Source organism: Synchiropus splendidus, chromosome 1, assembly GCF_027744825.2.
Source record: "Synchiropus splendidus isolate RoL2022-P1 chromosome 1, RoL_Sspl_1.0, whole genome shotgun sequence".
Taxonomy (NCBI): Eukaryota; Metazoa; Chordata; class Actinopteri; order Syngnathiformes; family Callionymidae; genus Synchiropus; species Synchiropus splendidus.
The window spans coordinates 3,367,891-3,392,411 of NC_071334.1; the positions used below are offsets into that span (position 1 = coordinate 3,367,891).

The 24,521-nt window shown below is 46.0% G+C and overlaps 1 protein-coding gene across 1 annotated transcript; it reads left to right on the forward strand.

The window, feature by feature from the left end:
• The first annotated feature begins 2,620 nt into the window (after positions 1 to 2,620).
• On the forward strand, positions 2,621 to 24,521 carry mmp15b (matrix metallopeptidase 15b). Its single transcript, XM_053886774.1, has 11 exons — positions 2,621 to 2,776; positions 2,895 to 3,270; positions 11,434 to 11,582; positions 11,909 to 12,031; positions 13,134 to 13,441; positions 16,252 to 16,413; positions 16,720 to 16,916; positions 19,784 to 19,922; positions 22,426 to 22,576; positions 23,236 to 23,354; positions 23,427 to 24,521. Exons 2-11 carry the CDS (start codon positions 3,151 to 3,153, stop codon positions 23,933 to 23,935), a joined length of 1,977 nt encoding a protein of 658 aa, XP_053742749.1. The 5' UTR covers positions 2,621 to 2,776; positions 2,895 to 3,150; the 3' UTR covers positions 23,936 to 24,521.

A 24,521-nucleotide genomic window follows, 5' to 3' on the forward strand; every position in this document is an offset into this window, starting at 1 on the left:
CTCTAGATGCTATGTTTCAGTCTGACTAGTGTCAGTACACTTGGTGTAACTACTCTAGATGCTATGTTTCAGTCTGACTAGTGTCAGTACACTTGGTGTAACTACTCTAGATGCTATGTTTCAGTCTGACTAGTGTCAGTAGACTTGTGTGTAACTACTCTAGATGCTATGTTTCAGTCTGACTAGTGTCAGTACACTTGGTGTAACTACTCTAGATGCCATGTTTCAGTTTGACTAGTGTCAGTAGACTTGTGTGTAACTACTCTAGATGCTATGTTTCAGTCTGACTAGTGTCAGTACACTTGCATGTAACTACTCTAGATGCTATGTTTCAGTCTGACTAGTGTCAGTACACTTGGTGTAACTACTCTAGATGCTATGTTTCAGTCTGACTAGTGTCAGTACACTTGGTGTAACTACTCTAGATGCTATGTTTCAGTCTGACTAGTGTCAGTACACTTGCATGTAACTACTCTAGATGCTATGTTTCAGTCTGACTAGTGTCAGTACACTTGGTGTAACTACTCTAGATGCTATGTTTCAGTTTGACTAGTGTCAGTACACTTGGTGTAACTACTCTAGATGCTATGTTTCAGTCTGACTAGTGTCAGTACACTTGGTGTAACTACTCTAGATGCTATGTTTCAGTCTGACTAGTGTCAGTACACTTGGTGTAACTACTCTAGATGCTATGTTTCAGTCTGACTAGTGTCAGTACACTTGGTGTAACTACTCTAGATGCTATGTTTCAGTCTGACTAGTGTCAGTACACTTGGTGTAACTACTCTAGATGCTATGTTTCAGTCTGACTAGTGTCAGTACACTTGGTGTAACTACTCTAGATGCTATGTTTCAGTCTGACTAGTGTGAGTACACTTGGTGTAACTACTCTAGATGCTATGTTTCAGTCTGACTAGTGTCAGTACACTTGGTGTAACTACTCTAGATGCTATGTTTCAGTCTGACTAGTGTCAGTACACTTGGTGTAACTACTCTAGATGCTATGTTTCAGTCTGAAAATACTGAAAACAGTCTCATACAATCATGGGGTGAGCGTATGAGGGTTTGCTTATTTGCTTCTTAATAAAAGATGTCAAAATGGATGAGGATATTTCAGTGAAACATAGGGTGAATTCAGGAGAAAAAAAGACTTGTGCCTCTTTTGAGCGCCTTTCTAGTGTCGCAGTGCTCTTTCGCTCATGAATATTGAAGCATTTGGCAACAGCTCAAAGTCGCCTCCCAGTGTGTTGGGATTTTCCCATTGACATACGGCGACTGGCGCTCGCCTCCGAGGGTGAGTCCGTGCTCACCTGCAGTCCCTGTGGGGTGAAGACCGAGTTGGAAATCCATGGTTATAAAAACATGCTGCTTTTCTCATCCGCAAAAGTGACCTGACCTAACTCAGTAAAAATAAAAACAGGAACTACTGTCGTACTGTGGCTACTACTAGTCGTGATCTCCTGCAGTTACTTCTGCTTCTACTAGACCCCATCAACTACTACTAACTCCTACTACTCTTCAAACTTTGTTTTCATCATGGTACGGGTTCAGGTCACAGAACAGACCCCCTCACGGTTCCATTTCTAACTCAAGTGCGTTTCCTTTGTGAGTGTTCAGCGGACGAAAAAAAGGATCTTCCCTGGAGTGACCCCAGGCCACAATACCCAGCCATCGCCTTGAGCGAATAACATTGCACCGACTGGTGCGGTGAGTAGCCGCTTCCTGCTGCTTTAGATGCTATCCATAGATATGGATCTGATTATCCTGGCACGGCCCTCGGCCGTCTCCGTCACTCACAGACAAAGGAAATGAAGAGCTGCCTGAGGAAGCTGGATCCTCTCGTCTTTCTTCTGAACCATCCGTGGTGCTGACAGGTGCTGCTAACAAATGACAAGAAGCAGCAATGCTTATTACCGCCGACTTCTCGTCGCCTGGAAAGGAGCAAAAACTCTTTTTTTTTTTTTTTTTTGCTAGCTCAACTTTTTTTTTTATCTACTTGTTTGCTTGAATTCCAGAGCTGTCATTGTAATAACAGTGAACAACAACCCTAAAAGAAAACAGTAAATTCAATTGTGCACTAAATGATAACATGGTTACTGTGGACATACAGTGTTTATTTCTTGACTTTATTTACTTGAATTTTCAAGTTTAAAATCACAATCGTACAAGGTATTTCGAGTGTATTTACGGTGCTTAAATCTGCCTTTCTTGGTGAATGAAATGAGATTTTATTGTGTCTAACATGACTTTCTGTGAAAGCATAAAGACATGACAGTAGTGCTAGTTTTTGTCATCACAATTGAAGTTTGAAGCATGTGGGAGTATGGGAAAATGTGTAATTCGTCTTAAAGGATATATATATATATATATATATATATATATATATATATATATATATATATATATATATATATATATATATATATATATATATATATATATATATATATATATATATAGCCATTCCTTTCATAGCGTATTCACAGCAATCGCTCGCTGACGCTGTTTCCTGCTGTGAAGTTCAAAATAAAGCGTTGACCCGTTGGCGTTTTACTTTGAAAGTCATGACGGAAGTTGCCTTCTTTCTTTTGGTCGACTTCACACAGACCATAACCACGCTAGTCTCGGAGCACGGGAGCAGCGGTCCACTGTCCATCAGGCTCCCACAGCCGGACCACACCACCGAGCCCGCGACGCGCTTTTCCGCAGGATTCTCTCCACGAAAGGAAAACAACGAACTGGACTCCAACTGCGCGGAAACGTCAGCTTATGACGCGTATGACTTATTACTATAGACGTGTATTTTTCAAAGGGTTGCCAACTTTTCAATGAGCCGCGGGCAGTTCAGCCGCCGTTTGCTGGCTTAAACTTGACTTTTTTTTTTTGTCATGCAGGTTCGAGTAAAGTGTGCGAGGCGATAAGAAAACCCCGGGTTAATGACTGACGAACCCTGTGCTGGTTGGAAGGAAGCGCCCCGGGACTTACGCGCGTGTGAACCGCACTGGTGAGAGCTGCGATGGAGGACGCAAGCGCACTGCTGAGGACTGGATGTCGGTAGCTTGACACACGCCTGCACTTGCGCCAGTTTGAGACGAGTATCTGGCCGGAGAGCGAGAACATTGCGAGGGTGTGTGGCACTGGACGCGGACCATGGCGCGCTCCTCGCGGGACAGCTGCTTCTGGTTGCTGTGGAAACGGGCCGTGCTCGCGCTCTGCCTGTGCGCACTCGGAGCCTTCGGGTCGGGGGATGACGTCACGTTCAACGCAGAGGTAAACACACAATCTCCTGGTTAATGTCACTGAAAGCGAGCAGTATAAAAGTACTCCAGTTGGAGCTCGAGGTCCGTGGCGCTCGCCTGCGCAGAGCCAGGTCGACCACGAAAAGGACCAGTCTCTGGGCTCGCAGGGGTCAAAGCCATGCAGGGTGAGGCAGGGTGCTCTTTTTGTCTAGTCAGGTTCCAACTCCCTGCCAAGTGTGTGTCGAGCTGCTCATGCGTCTCACACAGACGGAGGGTTTACGCACCGTGTGGACGGATGAGAAATCCCTAACCACTTGTAGCCCGGTTTATATCCCGTGTGTTGACAGTCTGTGAACCTCAACACTCCTCATAGCTTCCCTGGGAAAAGAAAGGGATCTCAACTGTTGCTCTTTAAATAAACGTTTTTCCAGTCAAGTTCAAAGAAGGAGCTGAGTTTCTGAGCAGGTGAAATGAATATGAATAAACAGACTTAATAAAAAAAATAACCTCTATAGAGTTTGTTTTGGATGAAGTTATCTGAAACATAAACAGATTTGACTTCCATGAGACGTTTATTCCGCTTTCCTTTTCTCATCGCACATCGATGAAAAGGAGGTTATGTCTGATTCGGCTGCAAAATAACCTGAAAAGCTATGAATGGTTTCCAGTGAAATGTCTAGGAAATGATGGCGGCGACTGCACATGACTAGAGGTGTAAGACAATATTATCAACAATTGTACTGACATTTTTGCTGAAATATCCCAAAACCTTTTGTCATTCTAAGTTGTCTATATCAATATTTAATACACAGATACTTAATAACGTGTTTAATAATAAGCGTTTTCTTTGTGCACAATGTTGACTTCATAACAATATATAACTGATTTTCCCTCTTAAAATGATGGTTCTCATTGCAATATATTGCTGATTTTACAGTATCGCATCATCACTCCTGTATCGGGAAACGTATTGTATCCCGAGATACGTGCCAATACTGATATATGCCCTATATATACCGGGCGACATCATAGGCAGTCAGCAGCGTTGAAACTTGAAGTGGTGCCTCGTTTGTTTTGCCAAATGAGAGCAGCTGTGCCTGTGCACGGCGGATGTCGGCCCTCTCTGAGCGCCTTTCTAGTTCAGTGAAAAGAAACTGCTCAGGGGAGAATGGGCCTGCCAGCGGTGATTGATAGGCAGGACAATTCAGGATGTCTTCACCTCTTCTTTGGTGTCGCTGAGTTATTCTAGAGTTGCAGTTGAGGTGAGGGCAAGTATTGATCGAAAAACAGAAGTGAGTTGAAAGTAAAATTTGGCACATTCATTTTGGCACTGTGTTCCTCGTGTTGTTCTTAAATACTTGAATACATAATTTCAATGTAGAATATTACCGTATGTCAAAACAATGTGGTAGGCTTTCAACTTAAGTAAAGCAGGAACAATTTTTCTGTGGCGAGAAAACTGATCTGAGGCGCCAGACTTCTGATGGACTGGGTGCTAGGTACAGTAAGAGGCCCGTGTAGAAGGGTCGCAGGGGACAAAGTGAGTCTGCCTTTGAACAGATGGAGTCCTGTGAGCCTGAGTCCTGTCAGTTAAAAAGGCAAATGAGCAGTTTTACATTGGGATCATGTGCTCTTTTGAACAATCAGGCGTCCTTTATTCATGTTGAAGTGGCCCACTTAAAGAGATGGAAACACCATATGGAAGCTCTCGACAGAGCTCCAGCTCATGCTGAAATTGTGGTAAAGACATACACAACCTAATGTAATCTTTTAAGAGCGCCATGGAGACAATACTTCTCTATACATTGTTGCTCTCTCAGCTTCTCAAGAATTCTACCTTAGTCCTGTGGAGGGTTGCGGGGAGTGCTGGAGCCCATCCCAGCCGCCATTGGGCGAGCGGCCGGGATTCACCCTGGGCAGGTCACACACACACCCAGGGACAATTTTAGAGAGTCCAGTTAACCTAGTGAGCGTATCTTTGGGCTGTGGGAGGAAAACAGAGTTCCTGGAGATAACCCACTCTGGCACAGGGAGAGGCATTGTGTTAGGCTGTTTTGCATGTATTGACATTGGGAAAGTTGCCTTTTGCGTAGTATACTGACGAAGCCTCCTTCAGCATTGCATGTTGACGCATTGGCAGCGCAACATGTGAAAAGAACTAGAACTAGCTTGGGGTTAGGATGGTGCTCCATTCGTTCTTTGTTCTGAGCCAGCTGCTATTTAAAGCCAATGAAACGGCCGTTGACTTTCAGTACCGTCACTCAGAAGGAGAGCCATGTAAAGGGGTAATAAATGGCAACTGACAACCTGCCTCCCCGCGATGCGACGCGACACTAGCTTGCGCATTCCCGCACCTCCGTGTGGAGCTCCTCGTGCTCTGTGATGCGTGAGCCACACCCACACTTGGAGTTATATGGAAGTAAAAGGTGTTTTTTTTCCGCCCCCCTTGCTTGATGCTCCATGTGGCAACGCACAATCCACGGCGCCCTGCCTGGACCGCAACGTGAGCGTCGCTGAAGGCTGCCTTTGTCTGCAGTAAAAGACGCGAAAGTCCACTTTCCCTACGTCAATATATATGACGCGATGGGAGTGAGGATGTTGACGCTATAGACAATGTATGCTGCGCCAGTGATCTGGACTCCAAGGATGAAGTAGTAAGAAGTCAAAAGGATGTTGGCTGTTTGAGGAAGAAGTTTCACGAAATGATAGCTACGATGGAGTCACCTATTAAAGATAGAGAGCGGGGGGTGGGGTCTCAGCTGTGCAGCATGTGATAGCTCAATGTGACAGCTGTTCTCCAACTGGGACGCACACTCACACAAGTGCTGGCATGCTGCGTCTGGGACTCAGAGGCATCAGAGGAAGTACAATGCCGCCTCTTGTCTCTCCACGATGGGAGCAAACCTGTGAATCTGATTGAAAGAGTGAAGCAACTCAAACCCCGACGAACAAGAGCCATTTTCCTCACTCAACACAGTCACGGCACTGATCCGGTCTCTATGGTCCTCTTTCCCCACCCGTGTTAGCCACTGTAGGTCCGGCTCGTGAGCCTCTCCAGAACTCTCTGGTTCATGGTGCGGCGGCCATGTTTGTGTACTTTCGGAAACGCTGAAATGAAATGGAATTCTGCTCGTCCTTCCTCATGCTCGTCTCCGTTTGCGTGTCTGTCTTCTGGGGCGATGGATGGCACCAGACCAAGCATTGAAATAAAAGCTCTGTTAGTATCTTGGCTGACATTGTGGCGGACACACACACACACACACACACACTCACACACACACACACAGCGCTGGCAGCTTTTACGGCTCCTTGTATATTGCCGGCTCTGGTTTTGGCAGGTAGGCTCAAGGACTTTGGGAGAGACCATTTAACAGACACACACTTTCCTCATTGCTTGTTCTGAGATTTGTATTCTGTGCTACGCGAGTGATGTAGGAAGGTGAGTGAGCAGACAGACTCAAGCGGTGGAGGAGACTTCAATTACATCCGTAGATCATTTGAGTCCATTTACTTGAATCTCTGTGTTTGAAGTGTCCTTGGGAATTTGGGCGGCTTCAGGTCAGAATAAGTGAGGGGAAGTGAAACTCATAAAACAATGTAAACATGGATCCTTTTTTAGATGGATTCATCCAAAATGTATCATGCATTCATTTTGGAGCGATTTTGGTTTTGAATCCTCAGGTTGTATTATTGGCGACGATTCCCACGAGTCTCAGTGCAGTCACACGCACTTAAAGCCCAAAGTTGTTTGACCCTGAAATAGCATTGTCTGCACCCTGCGGAGCAATGAAACATGCCAAACTACGTATCGACAGTGGCAGAGAGGAGCTCGTCTTGTAATGTTGATCACATGTGGTTGTCCATTATTGTGTGGCCAAACAGTTTCAAAATTGCATCCCTTCATCCGTCAACTCAAGAATCTATATTTGGCTTTCCGGAAAATCCCCAGCCAATTTACCTCTGACCCGCTGGTTCTGATAGCTTATACAGCTTTACGACAGTGGCTTGTACTTTGTTAGATGTTGACTGAGCCATTCGGTTTACAACATGTCATTTGGAAGTGACACACTTGACTCTTTCATTTCAGACTAGTGATGGGTTGGTGAGGTTTCATGAAAGTGCCTTGTACTTTGTTAGATGTTGACTGAGCCATTCGGTTTAGTTTTAGGCTTCGGTGAGGTTTCATGAAACAGTGTCCTGATTTTGCAGAGGCCACCAGATGGCACCGTCGCTGATGAAGCCTCGCATCATTTCCAAACCAAGAGCGCCGTCTAGTGGCCTCTGAAAATTAGCACACTGTTTCATCAACCCTGCAACACTGTTTCATGATACCTCACCTGTGTCACTACTTCACTGTTTAGCCAATTTTATCATCGTCACTGCTGATATTGATGAATCATATTCACTATTGTTTAGTTATTGCACTTAAAAATCTTCTTTGAAAATGTTTCTTCTACTGGGGCATTATTGCATCCACTTATCCTGTTATCTTCTACTGTTATTACTTATTATTAATTTACGTTGTCATCTACTTTCACTCATTCCATATGAGGATTTGCAGCCTGTCACATTTTTTATACATTTTTTTACTCTGATTCTGTCTGTGTGCTTGTTTCATTTTAGCTATGTTTATTTAGTAAAAACGCACTCATCTGTAATGCATGATAAGTGCATTCATAAGGCATCATAATGCATCTGAAAGGCTTTATGGAACCAGTGGTCATGTCAATGCATGGAAATTTAGCACACGGTTTATAAAGTACTGTAAGTTGTGGACATGGCTAAACCTTGGTAAAAAAGACTCCAGAACCTCTGACCCTTATGATGCTTGAGAAACATTGTTATAACATATCGTACATGATTCTAAACATTCATGACATCTTCTGTGAATTCCATTATGATTCGTGCTTTGGTCGTCAAATGAGCAATAGTTTTAGTATATTTAATATATATCATCTCGTGTATCATCCACAATGCAATGCACTGTGTAACAGCTGTAGCAGTGACAGGGCACTTCCCTTGTTTTGTTCACCAGCTCTGAGAGAGTACAGGGGTGGGACGGGGAAATGAGGCAATAGTCCTATGTTTAAAAAGCTACAAAATATATATATGTTTTCAACAGTCAAGGTGTGAGAGCTTTTTCACTCTCTGCTGCAGCCTAGAACAGCCAGTCAAAGGGTGATGTCCTGACTGTTTTGAATGCACTTGACCAGGGTTTGGCCTCTGATGTGGGAATTTCATAGGTCCATTGTTGCTCCCACGGTGTCTATTGTTATCCGAGACATTATTGGATGTTTTCATCGCTACGCAGGCTGAAATATGAGCATGACACCAGACAGCGATCAATATTCCCCGCCACTAATCCCAGTAGAAAAGATGATTTGTCTCCCAAGAACATTTGTGTTGAAGCATTTTTCCTCATGGAAAGGCGCTTTTCTGAAGTGTCTTCATTTCATCAGGCTGGTGACAGAGAGAGAGAGAAGGAGGGAGGGAAGGAGGGAGAGAGCGAGCATGCACGTCACTCTATTTCATGTTCCTTCTAATTGTTTGAAGGTTCTTATCGCAAAGCTCTGAGGTGGGTCAGGGTCACATCCAGTTCGGCTCTCTCTTCACTTCTTCCTGCCCGTTCGGGAAAAAGAGGAGTGATTTTTTATGAGGGTTGAACCTGTTAGGGGGAGATTGGTTTGGCTCATTTAGTGCTGCATGTTCATGAAAAAGGACTGAAAGGCGTTCAGATCGAGCGCACCAAGAACTTCAGTGCGTCATGTTCAGAGCCTCGACGTTTTCTCCTTCCTCTGCTTTGTAATCTTTTGCACTGTTGTGTTTTTATTATCTATAAAATAACAGTAGATACATTTATTTAGAATTAAATCCTTTTCATAGTATAGTTTTTTTTATTTTTTTTATTGGAAATTGAGTTTGACATGACTATGTTCACCTGACGGCTCAGAAAGCCGAATTATTGCGTTAATCCGACTGAGTTCTAACGTTCAAAATGCATGGAAGCAGCTTAGTCCGACTACTGGAGAGAAATTGGAATTTTTCTTAGTCGGACTACGCGACCTGGATAATGCGGTTAATAGTTGGACTAAGCTAGCATGGAGCCCAGTAGCTGGACTAAGCTAGCATGTAGCCAGTAGCTGAACTAAGCTAGCATGAAACTGGTTGATGAAGTAAGCTAGCATGTAGCCAGTAGCTGAACTAAGCTAGCATGAAACCGGTAGATGAAGTAAGCTAGCATGTGGCCAGTAGCTGAACTAAGCTAGCATGTAGCCAGTAGCTGAACAAAGCTAGCATGTAGCCAGTAGCTGGACTAAGCTAGCATGAAAGCGGTAGATGAACTAAGCTAGCATGTAGCCAGTAGCTGGACTAAGCTAGCATGTAGCCAGTAGCTGGAGTAAGATGGGACTGGATGATGTGCGGCTGCACCAGTTTCAGCTACGCAGTGGAAGTAAACAAACTCTGAGACTCATCGCGGTCTCATGATGTCTAACAACCTTCTATACAATGGAGACGTGTGTGTGACCTGATGCAGTGTGTGTTCCTGGGTCTGAGCCCATGTCTGCAGTGATCACATGACAAACCTTCTATCAGCTGCTTTGATATGATGCGTGAATATGGATATGATGTCCATATTCATGCAGAGCGTTTTGATCGTTTGTCCTCACAAGAATATTAGAGGAAGTGATTTGTTGGTTTAAGACATCATAACCTCCATGTTAGCAACCATGGTTGCTAAGCTAGTCAGGGGATGGAAAGCACAACTCAGTGCTTTAGCGACTTGACATTGCTATTTTAATCCAGACATCTGCTGAAGGAAGCGTGTTGAGCGTGTTAAGCTAGTTAGTCAGGCAGCAGGATCGCGATAACAGTCTGAACGGCTCCCCGCGACCTCCCTCTTCTACTGACAGCAGAACCAGAAGTGCTGAGGTGCATGACATAGTCGACTTTCTCTCCACTGCATGTCAACCAGCAGAACATCAGACTCCACCTATTGAAGCATCCAACTCAAACTGCACTAAACAGGATTCGAACCATCTTACGGTTCATTAAAAAGCATTTTCGCATGGTTCCATTTCCGTAATCTTCTTTTACGATTATTGCCTTTGGTTTTGTCATATTCATTTTCGCTTCTTGATTGAGCGGAATAATATTCCGTGTTGTGTTTTATTTATTGTTCAGTATGGCCCCACTTTACGAGCAGGAAGAATGAGCGTTTTAGTGATTCACCTTGTTCTAATGACTTTTCTTAATGGTGTCGAGCACATCATGAATTGAAGGAAACACACCCACGACTATAACCGGCACCATAAACAATACAGTCAAGTAAAATTGCCCTTATAACAAGCAATAAAGTATGACAAACTAGCGCAGGGAGACAATGATAAGATGCAGCAGCACGAGAAACAAATGTGATAAAATTGCATCAGCATTTTGTGCTGAATATATTTGGAAACTTCAGATTTTTTTTTTTTTTTTTTTTTTAAGATTAATATCAATATGTACTGCACGACTTTATGGTACTGAAAAACACAGCCATCTGATTGCGAAACTGGGCTTTTCAGCTCAGTGTGTTTAACTATTAAATCACTGAAAGGTGCTTCTGATACTTTCGTGTCCCGTCGATAGCCAACCACATTACTCAGCAAGTGAGTGGGGTTTTCGGGTGGTGGAGTGGCTGGCTGAACTTGGACTGAGGACAGTGTGAGTGTAATCATTAATGCTTCAGGTATGTGAGGAGCGATTCAGGAAGGAGTGGTTGAGTAAACAGAGGGCCGAGTCTTTGTCGTCGGAACGGACGGCCCCACAAAAGATAAACAGGCTGTAACTTTAAAATAATCCCAGCACTTCCGTCGGGGGGCGGGGGGCCGCGGATCTGGTATCAGCCCAGAAATGAATGTGTGTGTGCGCCGTAAGTGATCTCCTCTTTCCACGGAACAGGTGGAGCAGACTGTGCTTCGTATGAGATTGGATCAAATATCACATTTTTCTTTCAAGTCCATGAGGCCGTGGGACCTCCCACTCACTCCGTGCAGTGGATACAGGACCCGTCACAGGGATTTGAAATGACCTGACCTCTGCCTTTTACTCTTGAAACAAAGCACTGGATGCTTTCCGCAATTCTCCTCACTCTGTATTAGTCGCACAAGTCCATTCTGATGATCCGCTGTGTGGACTTCTTTTGTGTCCGCAGTCATGGCTGAGGATGTACGGCTATCTGCCTCAGGCCAGCAGGCAGATGTCCACCATGAGATCGGCTCAGATCCTGTCCAACGCCGTCAGCGACATGCAGAGGTTCTACGGCCTGGAGGTGACGGGACAAATGGATCCTCAAACCATCAGGTCAGCAGGAGTCATGAAACCTCTCCCGTCTTCCAGTTACACGCAGCTGTGCGTTGGTTTCATTGAAACTCAAGAATGAGCTCTGCGAGTGAATGTTAATGGGACACTCTGGCACAGGACGAAGAAATATGGGCATTTAAGAGGAGTGGTTGCTGGGTTAATTCCCTAAAGTGAATAGGTAATTGCTTCTCCAGCAGCTGAGCAGCTCTCCTCCACTGGCGGCTCACAGCTGCGCCAGGCACTATGGAGCGAAACAGAGAGCACAGGCCTCCTCCAGTCACCACTCGCTGAAGAACTGTCCTCTCCTCTCTTTCCTTTTTGTCCAGTGCGATGAGAAGACCTCGCTGCGGTGTGCCGGACAAGTTTGGCGGTCAGATCAAGACCAACGTGCGGCGGAAACGCTACGCCCTCACTGGACATAAATGGAATAAGAGCCACTTAACCTACAGGTAAAGGATTACAACTGGTCCGAATAAAGATGTGGGATACTTTTTATTAGCGGGGCCACTGTGAATGTTCTTCTACCAGGGTTCTGGGCTTTACCTACAAAACTGGACCCGTCCACTTCAAACAATGTTACTGTCACTGATCACCTGCTTCCATGCTTCCTTCGCTTTGGTATTGCTCTTCACCAATATATATCCACCAGGGGGAGCAGCCCAGAGTCAAAGGTTTATGTCAACAACAAACTCCAAAACCAACATGCCGTCTGTGGAGTCAGTATTGATCATGTAGCTCTTGCACAGAAGAGAAAAGAGAGGTAGCATTGTCAGTGAGGACGTTAAATATATCGCCACAGGAGAACGGAGAGTTTCCTCCATTGTTATGTCTTCTTCATGTCTCATTAGGGCTACGTATCGGGCAGTAAGAGGAGCACTGCCCCCCATGGTTTCTGGTGGTACTGCTCCATTTGATACGTATCCTGAACTCAGGATGCGAATCCTGGTCTGTGCTCTGCATTCAGAGCACAGTCCGTACTCTGAATGCTCAGCACGGACAGAAAAATCCGTCCATATCCGGATCTGGACGTAGCATTGAGCTTTAACTTGGTCGTAAATTATTTGGGGTCTAGTCCACAAGGGAGAGAAGGATGGAGCGTGGGTTTCCAGTTCTATATTGTTCTATTGTGGAGAAGGAGTCTAAAGGCAAAGGTCAATCCTACCATCACCTACGGTCAAGAGAGAAGCCATCTGAGCCGGCTCTTGTGAGGCATTCCAGGCCATGTCTAACCTGTAGTAGGCCCTGAGGCTGACCCTGGACTTGTGGGAGAGGTTACATCTCATAGCGGGCCTGGAAATGCCTCGGTAATCCCTCAGGAGTGCTGGTGGACGGGTCGACTTTATTGTGGGGGAAGCTTTGTTTGAGCTAGAGAGCCACATTTTCCTCAAACAAAACAGAGACATGTTGGTTTTATAGTGATAAAATGGTACACAATTGTGTTGTTTTGAGTATCACACTGCGCAACCCACCCATACACACACTCACCCTTGCTAAATAATGAATCCCCATTGTCCCGCAGACGTTCACTCATCTTCCTGTCTTTCCTCGCAGTATCCAGAACTACACCCCGAAGATCGGGGAGTATAACTCATATGAAGCCATTAGACGGGCCTTCAAAGTCTGGCAGAGCGTCACCCCGCTGACCTTTGACGAAATCCCCTACCAAGAGATCAAGTACGGACGCCGCAAGGAGCCCGACATTATGATCTTCTTCGCCTCGGGTTTTCATGGAGACAGCTCTCCTTTCGACGGAGAGGGGGGCTTTCTTGCTCATGCCTACTTCCCCGGGCCAGGCATGGGTGGAGACACACATTTTGACTCGGACGAGCCTTGGACCATCGGAAACCAGAATGTTCAAGGTGAGGGAGGCATGTTTCTACCCTGCTTCATTCAGAAATTGTTGTGAAATGATTTGCATTTCCTTGTTTGACAGAGACTTGTATTACTGTTTGAGTATTGATGTATAACAAAGCACATGTCATGGCTGTCTGAGGATGGACCCAGGTGCAAGTATTGCAGGCTTACAGGTTACAAGGTGAAATTAAGGAATTTAATAAAGACGATTAACACAAACACAGACGAACAATAATGGGAAACTGAAGGCGCCGGAACCAAAACACGAACTGGGAACTACACGAAGCAACTGGGGAAGAATCTGTAACAAAAGAGGGGCAAATTAATATCAAGCCTGTAAAAACGGGGGAGGACACAAACCAATAAACTAAAAGCGCTACGTGGAGGAGAACACTCAAACTCACACGAGGAAAAACTGCAACAACCGATAAATGAAAAGTGAGACCGTAAAACGCTCACACGTGGGAAGGCTAGAGAATGGAGGAGACAAAACGAAACTCAGGAAGCGACTGAAGAGGAATTCAAGCGCACACAGGAATCTCGAAATACTCAGAGTTACGACAAGGCATAAGTCTTGGGAGAGGTACCCGGGACACCAGGAGACCATCTGGCAGCTGCAGGCTGGAACCCAGGAGAAGATATCCATGGAAGCACTGATGATGGAATGAGTTCCAGCTGCGATGCCAATAAGCTGACGGGAAGGCAGGAAACGAAAACTACAGAGAGTAACAAAATAACAGCACAGGGAAAACGCAGAACAGACGATAAACAGAATGTGCACACTGAGTGCGAACATGACAGCAAGCTGGATATTTATTAAAAGCAATGTGAATTTAGTTTCATAGCATCATCACGTGGCAAACTAGTTTTCAGCAGGTATGGTATTTATTTTCACTTCTGTCCTTAGTCCCTGCTCCTTTTTCATCTCCCAGATCAAGTTCAGATGAAAGAGTCGTTGTTGTAAAAGTAGAATTTCTTTTTCAGAGCCAGTCTTTTAGTGGCAGAAATGCCTTGACCACTAACTCAGCCCGTCCCCCCAGTGCACCCATTAACCCCCCCAGACCAAAGGCTGTGTGGCAACAATGGCCCTTCCTTCCCTGTTATCAACATGGCGGACGCTGGCTGCCCATGGACTCGTGCGTGTGTGTGTGTTAAGTGTAGTGGGGCAGATCACAGAGACGCTTGAATGCCACACTAAGTGGGAGTGTGACCCACTCAGAGAGAGACCAGGCCCTTTGTTGCAGCACACCTACTTAGACTTCTCAGAGCCAAAATGCATTTCAACAGTCTTGTCTGACTTGGCTAGAGACACACGTCTGCAGACTTTGAACCAATCCTTTATTGCATCTGGACAACCCTCTGTCTACATTTTCCCTGCCCCTGAAGTTCCTGTTTTCAGGAGCAGAACCCGAGACCCTGACTTCTCCCTCCAAATCCCTCGAGTGCCTGGGGCTGACCATGGATTGATGGAGCCTAAGCACTGTGTTGTCTGAGTCAGAGACCCTGTTCATTTATTTATTTACCAATGAAGCCGTGCCAAAACTGGCCTGACCGTCGTGTTGCACTCCTCCTGTCCACCGTGACGCAAGTAATTTGATGAATTACAAATAATGGTTATATATTACTGAAATTGTACCACGTCACAGATGCTCAAATTTCCTAAAAGCTCTGACCTTTCACCTCCCTTTGGGCCTCGGGGTTGAACAGGATTTAACATTTCCCCATAAATCAATAGAAACACATGAAAAATGCATAGGAAACTAATGGATTTCCAATTTTTTTCCCTCGCGCAACTCTCGCTTTCATCTGTCGGTGAAGCATAGCGTCTTCATGAAAATCTTGTGACCAACTACGACCCTCATCCCCCCATCCCCACCACCACCGAGGCACTAGTCAGAGCAACAAGTCTTATAAACAATTTCCTGACAATGCAAAACAAACCTTCCTGACATTAGCGCTGCAGGACGGCGGGAGTGAAAGGTCACGTGCACTGTGTTCTTTTGTGGTCAGATAAGACAAATGTGAGTCAGCCTTTGGCTACAAAGGCGAAGGGCTTGATGGAATCCTTCTGGTTGTCAGGGTGCTGCAATAGTGGGGATTTTCTGCTCTGAATTCAGTGTGAACCATGAACAAACAGAGACCAATGAAAGGCTGAATGAGTCCAAGCAAGACGTTTTGTTACCATTCGCTAGTCAAGTTAGTTGGTGAAGTGGACAGTCGCCTCGGTGACCTCACAAAGGGCTCTTTGTGGAGCACACACTCGTCATTCCCCACTTGATATGACTAAAACTGTTCTCACCGCTGAGCACCACGAGGACACTCATGTGACTCAGATGTTTAGCCTGTCCAAGCCACGAGATGTGTTTGTGTCTGTGTCCTCTTCCTGTGCAAATTCATAACGTCCCAATAGCAGGAGGTCGCCGGAACAAATCTGCCCAATCAATGTGGCCCAGAGTTCAAAGTTCACGCAGCACATTGGCGGGCGACAAAGAGCCATAGATGAAGAGGGACCTGCTCCTTCGTGTCGAGGACATGTTTCAGAGAGCGCTACATGTATTTATTGGTATTGTCCTTTGTGCTAAGAGGAAGTTCAAGCAGTGGTCAGTGTCGCAGCACGACAGCGGGCAACAGCGTCACTTGACATGAGAAAGATGTCAGAGCCATATCAAGTCACTAGCAGGCTTTGATTTATGACCAGGCTTTTAGAACAATGACCAAGTCTATGGATCAGGGCTTCCCACGCTGTGTCAGCAATTCTGTGTTATTTGTGTGAGGAAGCTAAAACCCCTCTTTTCCATGTCCGTCATCCATGCAGGCAACGACCTCTTCCTCGTGGCAATCCACGAGCTGGGCCACGCCCTGGGCTTGGAGCACTCCAACAACCCCCTGGCCATCATGGCTCCCTTCTACCAGTGGATGGAGACCGACAACTTCCAGCTGCCCGAAGATGATAGGAGGGGCATTCAGCAGATCTATGGTACTTGATTCTTCACCCGTCTAGCTTTGTTCAGTTCATGACTCGGATTCAACCTATGGATTTTTGTAGCTGCAGAGGCAGCTCTTGGATGGTCCGGAATTGGTCCCCGAGCCTTGAGTTTGAAGCTCAATAAAATGGCTTGGGACAACAGAGGGGTATGCTCTTGAAGATAGGAAAAACTGGAATAATAAACAGTTTTAGGATACAGCACTTTTTTTGTGACACTATGTGGAGTCATTTTAATAATCAAAAAATTGTTCAAGTCCTCAGACCAGTTAGTAATGTCTTTGTATTCTTTTCTGGCAGGTCAGCCAGATAGCAGCCCCACACAAGCTTTGCCCACTGTGACACCTCGTCGGCCGGAGCCCAGACCACCACATCCGCCCCCGCGGCAACCGGACCGCCCCAGAACCACAGACCGACCCGATCATTACGGCCCCAATATCTGCGAAGGCAACTTTGATACAGTTGCAATGCTGCGGGGGGAGATGTTTGTTTTCAAGGTGAGCCATGAGGGAAGTACACAGCTGCTTAGGAAGTCATGCCAAGCAGCCTTCTATAGTAAAACACTATCTTTTCAGAGGGTGTTGGAGTTATGACTTTTGCTGCCATGTTTCCTGGTACGCAATGACAGGAAGCAATGATTCTATTATACAGATAAGACACGACTTAGTAGCCTGTTGGTGATTTCAGACCACATGAATCAAAAGTAAAGAGTGAGATGAGAGAAAACCTTCACCGTTTTCAGTTTGACACAACAGATGTGCAGGACAGGGCCTTATATAGAGACTCATATTGTCTGAAACATGTATGACCTGCAACAAAACATCATTTTATTTATTTATTTTTTACCACCCCAAATGAACCCACTCTCCATTTGATACATAATGCATACATTTACTTCAAAACGTTGTGGTATTGGAATGTAAGGATTTAAACTTTCCCTCACCTTTCAGTTCACTAGAAAACAATGGTTTCCCTGCAGCCCATCCTCACTCCCATGGCATCATATATCGACGTTGGGAAAGTAGACTCTTGCGTCTGATACTGAAGAGAAAGGCAGCCTTCGGCGTCGCATGTTGACGCATAGGCGTTTCAATAGAGTAAAAAATGTTTGCCTTTGTCGTCAGTATGAGACGTAAAAGTCTCAATATACAACGGCATGGGAGTGAGGACGGGGTGGTATTATGGGGTGGCAAGGTTGAACCCTACAACTGCATCAACTGACTGTGACGTCACCGAAAGAAACAGTGTCTTTGTAATATCCAGCATCATGGGGTGGCATGTAAAACTGCCAAAAACTACACTTTTAGTTAAAGGAAAACATCATTTTTCATTTAAATTATGAACTCAATAATTCAAGTGGCTTGTCTGGAACTTTTTGGAAATTGTCTGTGTCCTTGGTGAGGAGACACAAAAAGTGCGGGTTTTGACTCATGTTTAAGAGCACATGAAATCGACTGGACGACCTCATGACCTTTAAACTTTCACCTTCGGATGGTCAACGTCCAATGTCTGAGGCGGGGTTCAACACAGAAGTCGTGACCTCAGCAGAGATGTAAAGGAACACTGTCAACTGAGCGTCTTTAAAATAAGTGTCTCTGAACTCTGCGCTGAGTTGGAAGCCTTTCAACAGAAACCAGTGTGCGCTCACCTTCAGGTCTGGCTAGCTTCAGCGACAGTGAGATAAGCAGCGAGGTGTGTGCGTGGGCAAAGTGCTGATCACAGAAGCGCTCGGCAGATATGAGAGAACCCGACGAACACACCTCTAATGTAAAGGACACCAGGCTCGGTTTTCCATTCCAAAAGTCACCTTGGAACTTCCGAAATCTCTGACCTCCTCACGCACGCGCCGTGTTTTGATTCATCAGCTCAGGCAGCCACAATCTCATGTTGCGCCGCCGTTAATGCTGAGACACAGTTCCACTGCCAGTGACATCACGGGGTCACGCCAGGCCCTGACAAGTCCAGAAGTCTGCGGACTGCCTTCCTCCATTATAGCTTCCAAGAGCCCCACGACTTTATGCAGATAAGCAGTGGGAGTCATTTGTAGCACATCATTACCACCCACTCCACTGAGGCCCGTCCATTAGACGCCGGTCGACTTATTTAAAAGGGAAATGTCTCCGCTCATTTATTGTGCTCCTGCTCGCCGCAGACAGTCAATCTAAGCGGAATCCAATATTGAAACAAGATGTTTTAATCAATTCATGAGCTGTCAGGTTCACTCTGCGCTCTGGCATGAAGGTGAAGCGTCTGGATTCTCGCCAGAAAAATGCCGCTCCGAGACTTTAACTGTTGTGTTTGGCTGGGTCACTGAGTCATGGCTTTTAACCCATTTATGCTGAGACAGCAGTCAGTCTTGACCCATTGTGTCATTCTTCACACTGGCAAAAAAAGGCAAGATGGCCGACAGATATGATGCGGTGCCATTACAGAGGCCGGACATTTGTTAGGTCCAATTCCACTTCTCTCCCTTAATGCTAGCGCTTGGTTCTGAGTGCCCTCCGACATCCCGAATGATTTGGACGGCACTTCATGACGTCAAGACAACGTTAGCATCATTGGCTGCCGGGCTGTGTTTTGTTCACTGTATGTCGAGTGTTGGAGGCGTTTTGGAAACGGCTGCTTCAGCCTTTCTGCAACCTCTAGCATCGGCGCCTCTAGCATCTCACTTTTGGTTTGGTCAACCAACAAAGAAGAAATGGCTGGAGCCAAAGCGAAGAGACGTGTTGACGCTAACATTAGCCTGGACGCTAGCCGACTGTTATTTGTCAACAACATAGTGTTGTTAATGTTGTCAGACACAGTCGGCTCTTAGGTCAGTAACGTGTGACACGAGGAGAAAATAAACAAACGGAAAAGACGCCCTCGTAACGACAATGTCCCAGTTGTCTATAAGTCATGTTATTCACTTCAGACTTTGGCGTCCTGGGAATCTACCCGCGCTTCATCTTCCCACTTGGGTTCCAGTCAGATCCGGAGCCTCGCCTTGAAGGGATCATTTCAAGTGGTGAACGCTAAGTGTCCTGAGTCTGATCCACTACACTCACATGTGACGCACAGAACCCAGTGTTGGGTGAAAATTGGCAAAAGGCCAGTTTTCCTTATTTGGCTTTGACTCTTGCAAGTGAAAGCAGAGGGGCAACATCAAGCAACAACTAAGGAGGCAAACAAGTTTTGTTTTTCAGTATTATCTTGAAGGACGAACTGCTGTCGATCCACTGCATCACTCCTTTTTAACTTTGAGGTCACCATCTGAGCCCTTAAATCATTGGGCGAAACAGGATTCCAACAGACACTGTCTCTCCCACTGACCCACAACGTCTGAATTCATACATGGACCCTAACAGACTTGTTATTCCCTCAGGGCCGCTGGTTCTGGAGGGTTCGTAGGAACAGGGTTCTGGACAATTACCCCATGCCGATCAGCCACTTCTGGAGAGGTCTTCCTGGAGACATCGACGCTGCCTACGAGAGACACGACGGCCGCTTTGTCTTTTTTAAAGGTATGGTTCACATCTGACAACGCAAACAACAGCATCAAATTAAAGCTAAGATTTCAAGAATATATTTCTGTTTTATCAGCGTGAGCTCTGCATAACAAACATTTGGCATAGAAATCTTAGTAGCTTAGTAGCTGCTGCTGACACGACGGCCGCTTCGTCTTTTTTAAAGGTACGGTTCACGTCCCAGCATCTCAGCGGGGAAGTGGTTAGTGGCGCTGCCTCACTGCAAGAAGGTTAGGTTCCAGCTTGATGCAACTCTTGGAGGGAATTCATTTTGAGCATCTGCTGAGTCAGCAAATACAGTTTCATTGTCGCAGCCAGGTCTTTCATGGACTGACAGGGATTTCAGGAACATGGAAGACCTGACTGCATTCAGGGAATAGATGTGAGATGATGAGGGAATCCACACATCGATGTCTCCGCGCAACACTGTCACCGTGATGATAACGTTGTTGAATGAAACATGAAGATGTGCGGCGCTAATGCAGGGGAGCCGATGGTGATGATGTCATCATCAAGACTCCCAGCGCGACACCTGGACGGAGGCCAGGGAAATGGAATAGCAGAAGATGCGGGAGGAGCTGAGGAGGAAGCAGGAAATCAGAAGGCGACAGTCGAGTCAAGTTTAGATGCTTTCGGGGGCGCAGGCACTTGTCCAGCGTCCAGGAGACCAAGACCAAGAATTCAAAACACAGCCGTCTCTGCGATCATGTTCAGTCAGGACGGATCTCTCTGACACGACGTCCGACAGCTGAACACATTTCTCTGGGCGGATGCTGAGTCGTGGCCTGCAGCTGTTCTCCGGTCTCACCTTCAGCAGATTCCACCTGAGCGTGTGGTGGCCTGGGCTGCTGATGTCAGCAGGCTGGAGGGCTTCGAAACAGCTGAGGCCATCAAGCCACTTTTTCAGAATCACCCCCAAGTACTTTCATCGACTGCATCAATATCAAAGTAGGACTTAGTCATGGACCGTAGTCAAGACTTCATTTTTTAAAATTCAAAGTGTATTGTAAGTGACTTAGAATGGTTGTCAAATGGAATATTCCTAATGGTTTGGAGGATTTTAAGTCATCCCTTGTATATCAATATTTTTTGTCAAAATAGCTCACGTTTAACATTTAATATACATTCACTTGTATATGGCACTTCAGCAAGACGGAGGGACTTTGTTTCAGACTTAAATATGATGTTTTTTCACTTATTTCGGGGCAAAAATATAGAAATATGCTCAGTCTTGCTGAAATATATAAAAGTGAATATCACTGATATCGAGTGGTACGAGATATTTTGATGAAAAATAAGGCATAAGAAACTTGCTAAGAGTTCAGTGAATGCTTTTAAAACAGTAAACAATCACAACTGTTTCATCTAAGGGTCTTTTATTTGCCTTTTCCCCTTTTACAATTCAGATTTGTTGTTACAACAAACGAACGAAAATTTAGAATGGTGTTATTTTATTCAAGTTATCCAAATCTGAGCCTAAAATCTTTTCATCTTTACTAAGATCATGTAAAACAGTATGAAACTAAAGCTAACGCTAAAATTCCAAGAATATATTTCTGTTTTATCAGCACGAGCTCTCCATCACAAAGATTTTGGGCATTGAAATCTCCATTATTTCTGAATATTCATACAGCTTAGTAGCTGCTGCTGATGATGCGTAAGTCATAGAAATGACTCCCTCATTTCAGTCCATGTTTGTCCTCACACACTGGCAAAATATCTGCAGGCGTCTTTTAACAATGGAAGCATCAGTGGGTCAAGAGAAACAGCTTGCGGTCAGTCACTAAACAAAACACAGAAAGCAAAATATGCTTCGGCGATGAGAAGCTTGGTGGCAGCTGTTTCCACCAAAACAAGTGTAACAGAAACCGCAGTGATGATAAGTGAAGCCAAACAACTGCGGAACAGCAGGAAGGAATGAAGTCCAGAGGTCAGAAGAGCTGCGTTTGATGGAAGGAGTCCTCAGCCTTTGCGTGAAGATGGGGCTCAGCGGGAGCTCTGGGGAAACATTGCGTCAACTCCAGATGCAACAGTTTTGGGGGGCAGGATGAAGTGCTGGGGCAGGAGAAGAGCGAGCGAAGCCAAGAGGAGTTCGAGCGCTGCCAAGAGGTACCAAGTCCCCGTCTGACACGGTGAAAATAATAAAACCTTCCCCGCAGCCTGAAACTCGGCGCAGCGCTCCAACCCGATAATTACAAGACGGAACGTGAAGTCAGTCGCTTGGCTCTGATTCTGCTGCATGTGTTCTGATCGTGGGCCAACAGATCACTAATGATTCAATATCGTTTACGAGCGCATGTGAACGAGGGTTTCTAGGATTCCTCATTATCTGATGTCACGGACGTGTCGGCGCACGTGTGTGTGTGTGTGTGTGCGGAGCCAGCAGGCACGTCATGGTTGGCGTGACTGAACATGAAACTGAGTTCAGAAGGTTTCTGGACGGGAGTGGCACAGGGCGCGTGTAGTTCATCGATAGTTGATTCCTTTTTTTTCTTTTCAGGAAGCAGATTCTGGGTTTTCCGTGAGGCGAACCTGGAACAGGGCTACCCACTGGAGCTCGTCGACTACGGCCAGGATATTCCCTACGATCGCATTGACACCGCAATCTGGTGGGAGCCCTCCGGCTACACCTATTTCTTCCAGGGAGACTGGTAAGCTTCTGAATCCATCCATCCATCCATCCATCCATCCATCCATTGATCTATTCATCCGTCCATCAATCATTCTATCTATCTATCTGTCTGTCTTTCTGTCTGTCTGTCTGTCTGTCTGTCTGTCTGTCTGTCTATCATCTATCTATCTATCTATCTATCCAGCCATCTAGCTGTCTGTTTGTCCGTCCATTTATCCATCCATTTATCCATCCATCTGCCTGTCCATCTAGCTATCCATCCAACAGTTACCCTGTCTTCCTCTGTCTTCTAGTCTATCTGTCTATCTATCTATTTAGCTGTCTGTCTGTTCATCTGTCCATCCAGCCATCCATCTATCTAGCTACCAATATAGCTGTCTGTTCGTCCATCCATCCGTCCATTTAATTTAGGTGTTTAGATAACACGTGCAATCTATCTGTCCATCTGTCTGTCTGTCTGTCTTTCTGTCTGTCTATCTATCTATCTATCTATCCATCCATCCATCCATCTATCTATCCATCCATCCATCCCTCGCTCCATCCATCAATCCATTCATCCATCCATCCATCTATCTATTTGTCCATCCGTTAATCCATCCATCCATCCATCCATCCGTCCATCCATCCATCCATCCATCCATCCGTCCATCTCAGACTGTAGTTTCATCTTCTGCACAGGTACTGGCGCTTTAATGAGCAGTCACGCTCAGCTGATAGAGGGTACCCGAAGCCCATCAGTGTGTGGGGGTCGTCGGTGCCATCCTCTCCAAAGGGGGCCTTTCTCAGCGACGATGGAGGTGAGTCTCTGCGGGCAGCCTGTGGATTGAATTTCAAACATGTACGTGAGTTTCGTGTCCTTGTCTTGGCAGCGTACACGTTCTTCTACAAAGGCTCTAAGTACTGGAAGTTTGACAACCACCGCATGAAGAGCGAGCCGGGCTACCCCAAATCCATCCTGAGGGACTACATGGGCTGCAGTGTGGACCTGGACCCCGACAGAGACAGGGACACGGACTCGGGCCGCAAACAGCCCGACGTCAACCGTCCGCCGTTCAATCCCGACGCCGGACGTGAGCCGGACAAGGGCAAAGACAAGGATGTACCTGACAGGACTGAAACCGACCCAGGCAAAGGCTCGGACGCCGACAAGGACGAAGATTACCGGGAGGGCCGGGAGGAAGACACCAACGAGGTGGATGTGGTGCTGAAGGTGGACGACAGCGAGGAACGGACCATGAATATCCTGATGGTGACGATCCCACTGGTCCTGGTGCTGTGCATCTTGGGTCTCATCTACGCCATCATCAACACGCTGCAGAGCAAGGGGGCTCCGCGGTTGCTGGTTCACTGCAAGCGCTCTTTGCAGGACTGGGTTTGAACCGGACTCATGGCGGGGAAAAGCGCTGTTAGATCCACTAGAGCCAAGGCTCCTGCAGCTCTTAGTGCGAGTAGATACATTCGATACTGTAGGGATACACTAACTCGAAACCTAAATTATGTCTTACACACTCTCAGTCAGTCAGACTCACACCCACCCCCTCCTCCTCCTCTCCCCTATGGTGCTCCACAATGCAGTGACTGTAGTCTATTTATGTGAGAGAAGTTTGCACATAGTTTTTTTCTTGTTTTTTTGTGATTGTTCTAAACCAGGAAGGCTGTTTTCCGCGCCTGTCCACCTCCCTCTAATCTCCGCAGGGGCTTTTCCCCTCACTGTTAGCTTGACATCTGCTGGTGCGATCAGCTGACCGCACAGTATCAGTGTCAGAGAGGTGGCAGCCCACATTTAGATGACTGAGCAAAGCTTGAGAACTCATGACTATCATAACTGCTGAATCACTTCTCTCTGACTTGATCTTGCATTTGTTGATCCAGACTTGATTTTAAAGGTGGGAGACATCTGAGGAACAATGGCCACCGCAACTGATACTGCACTTGTTTTTTTTTTTGTTTTTTGTTTTTTTTTT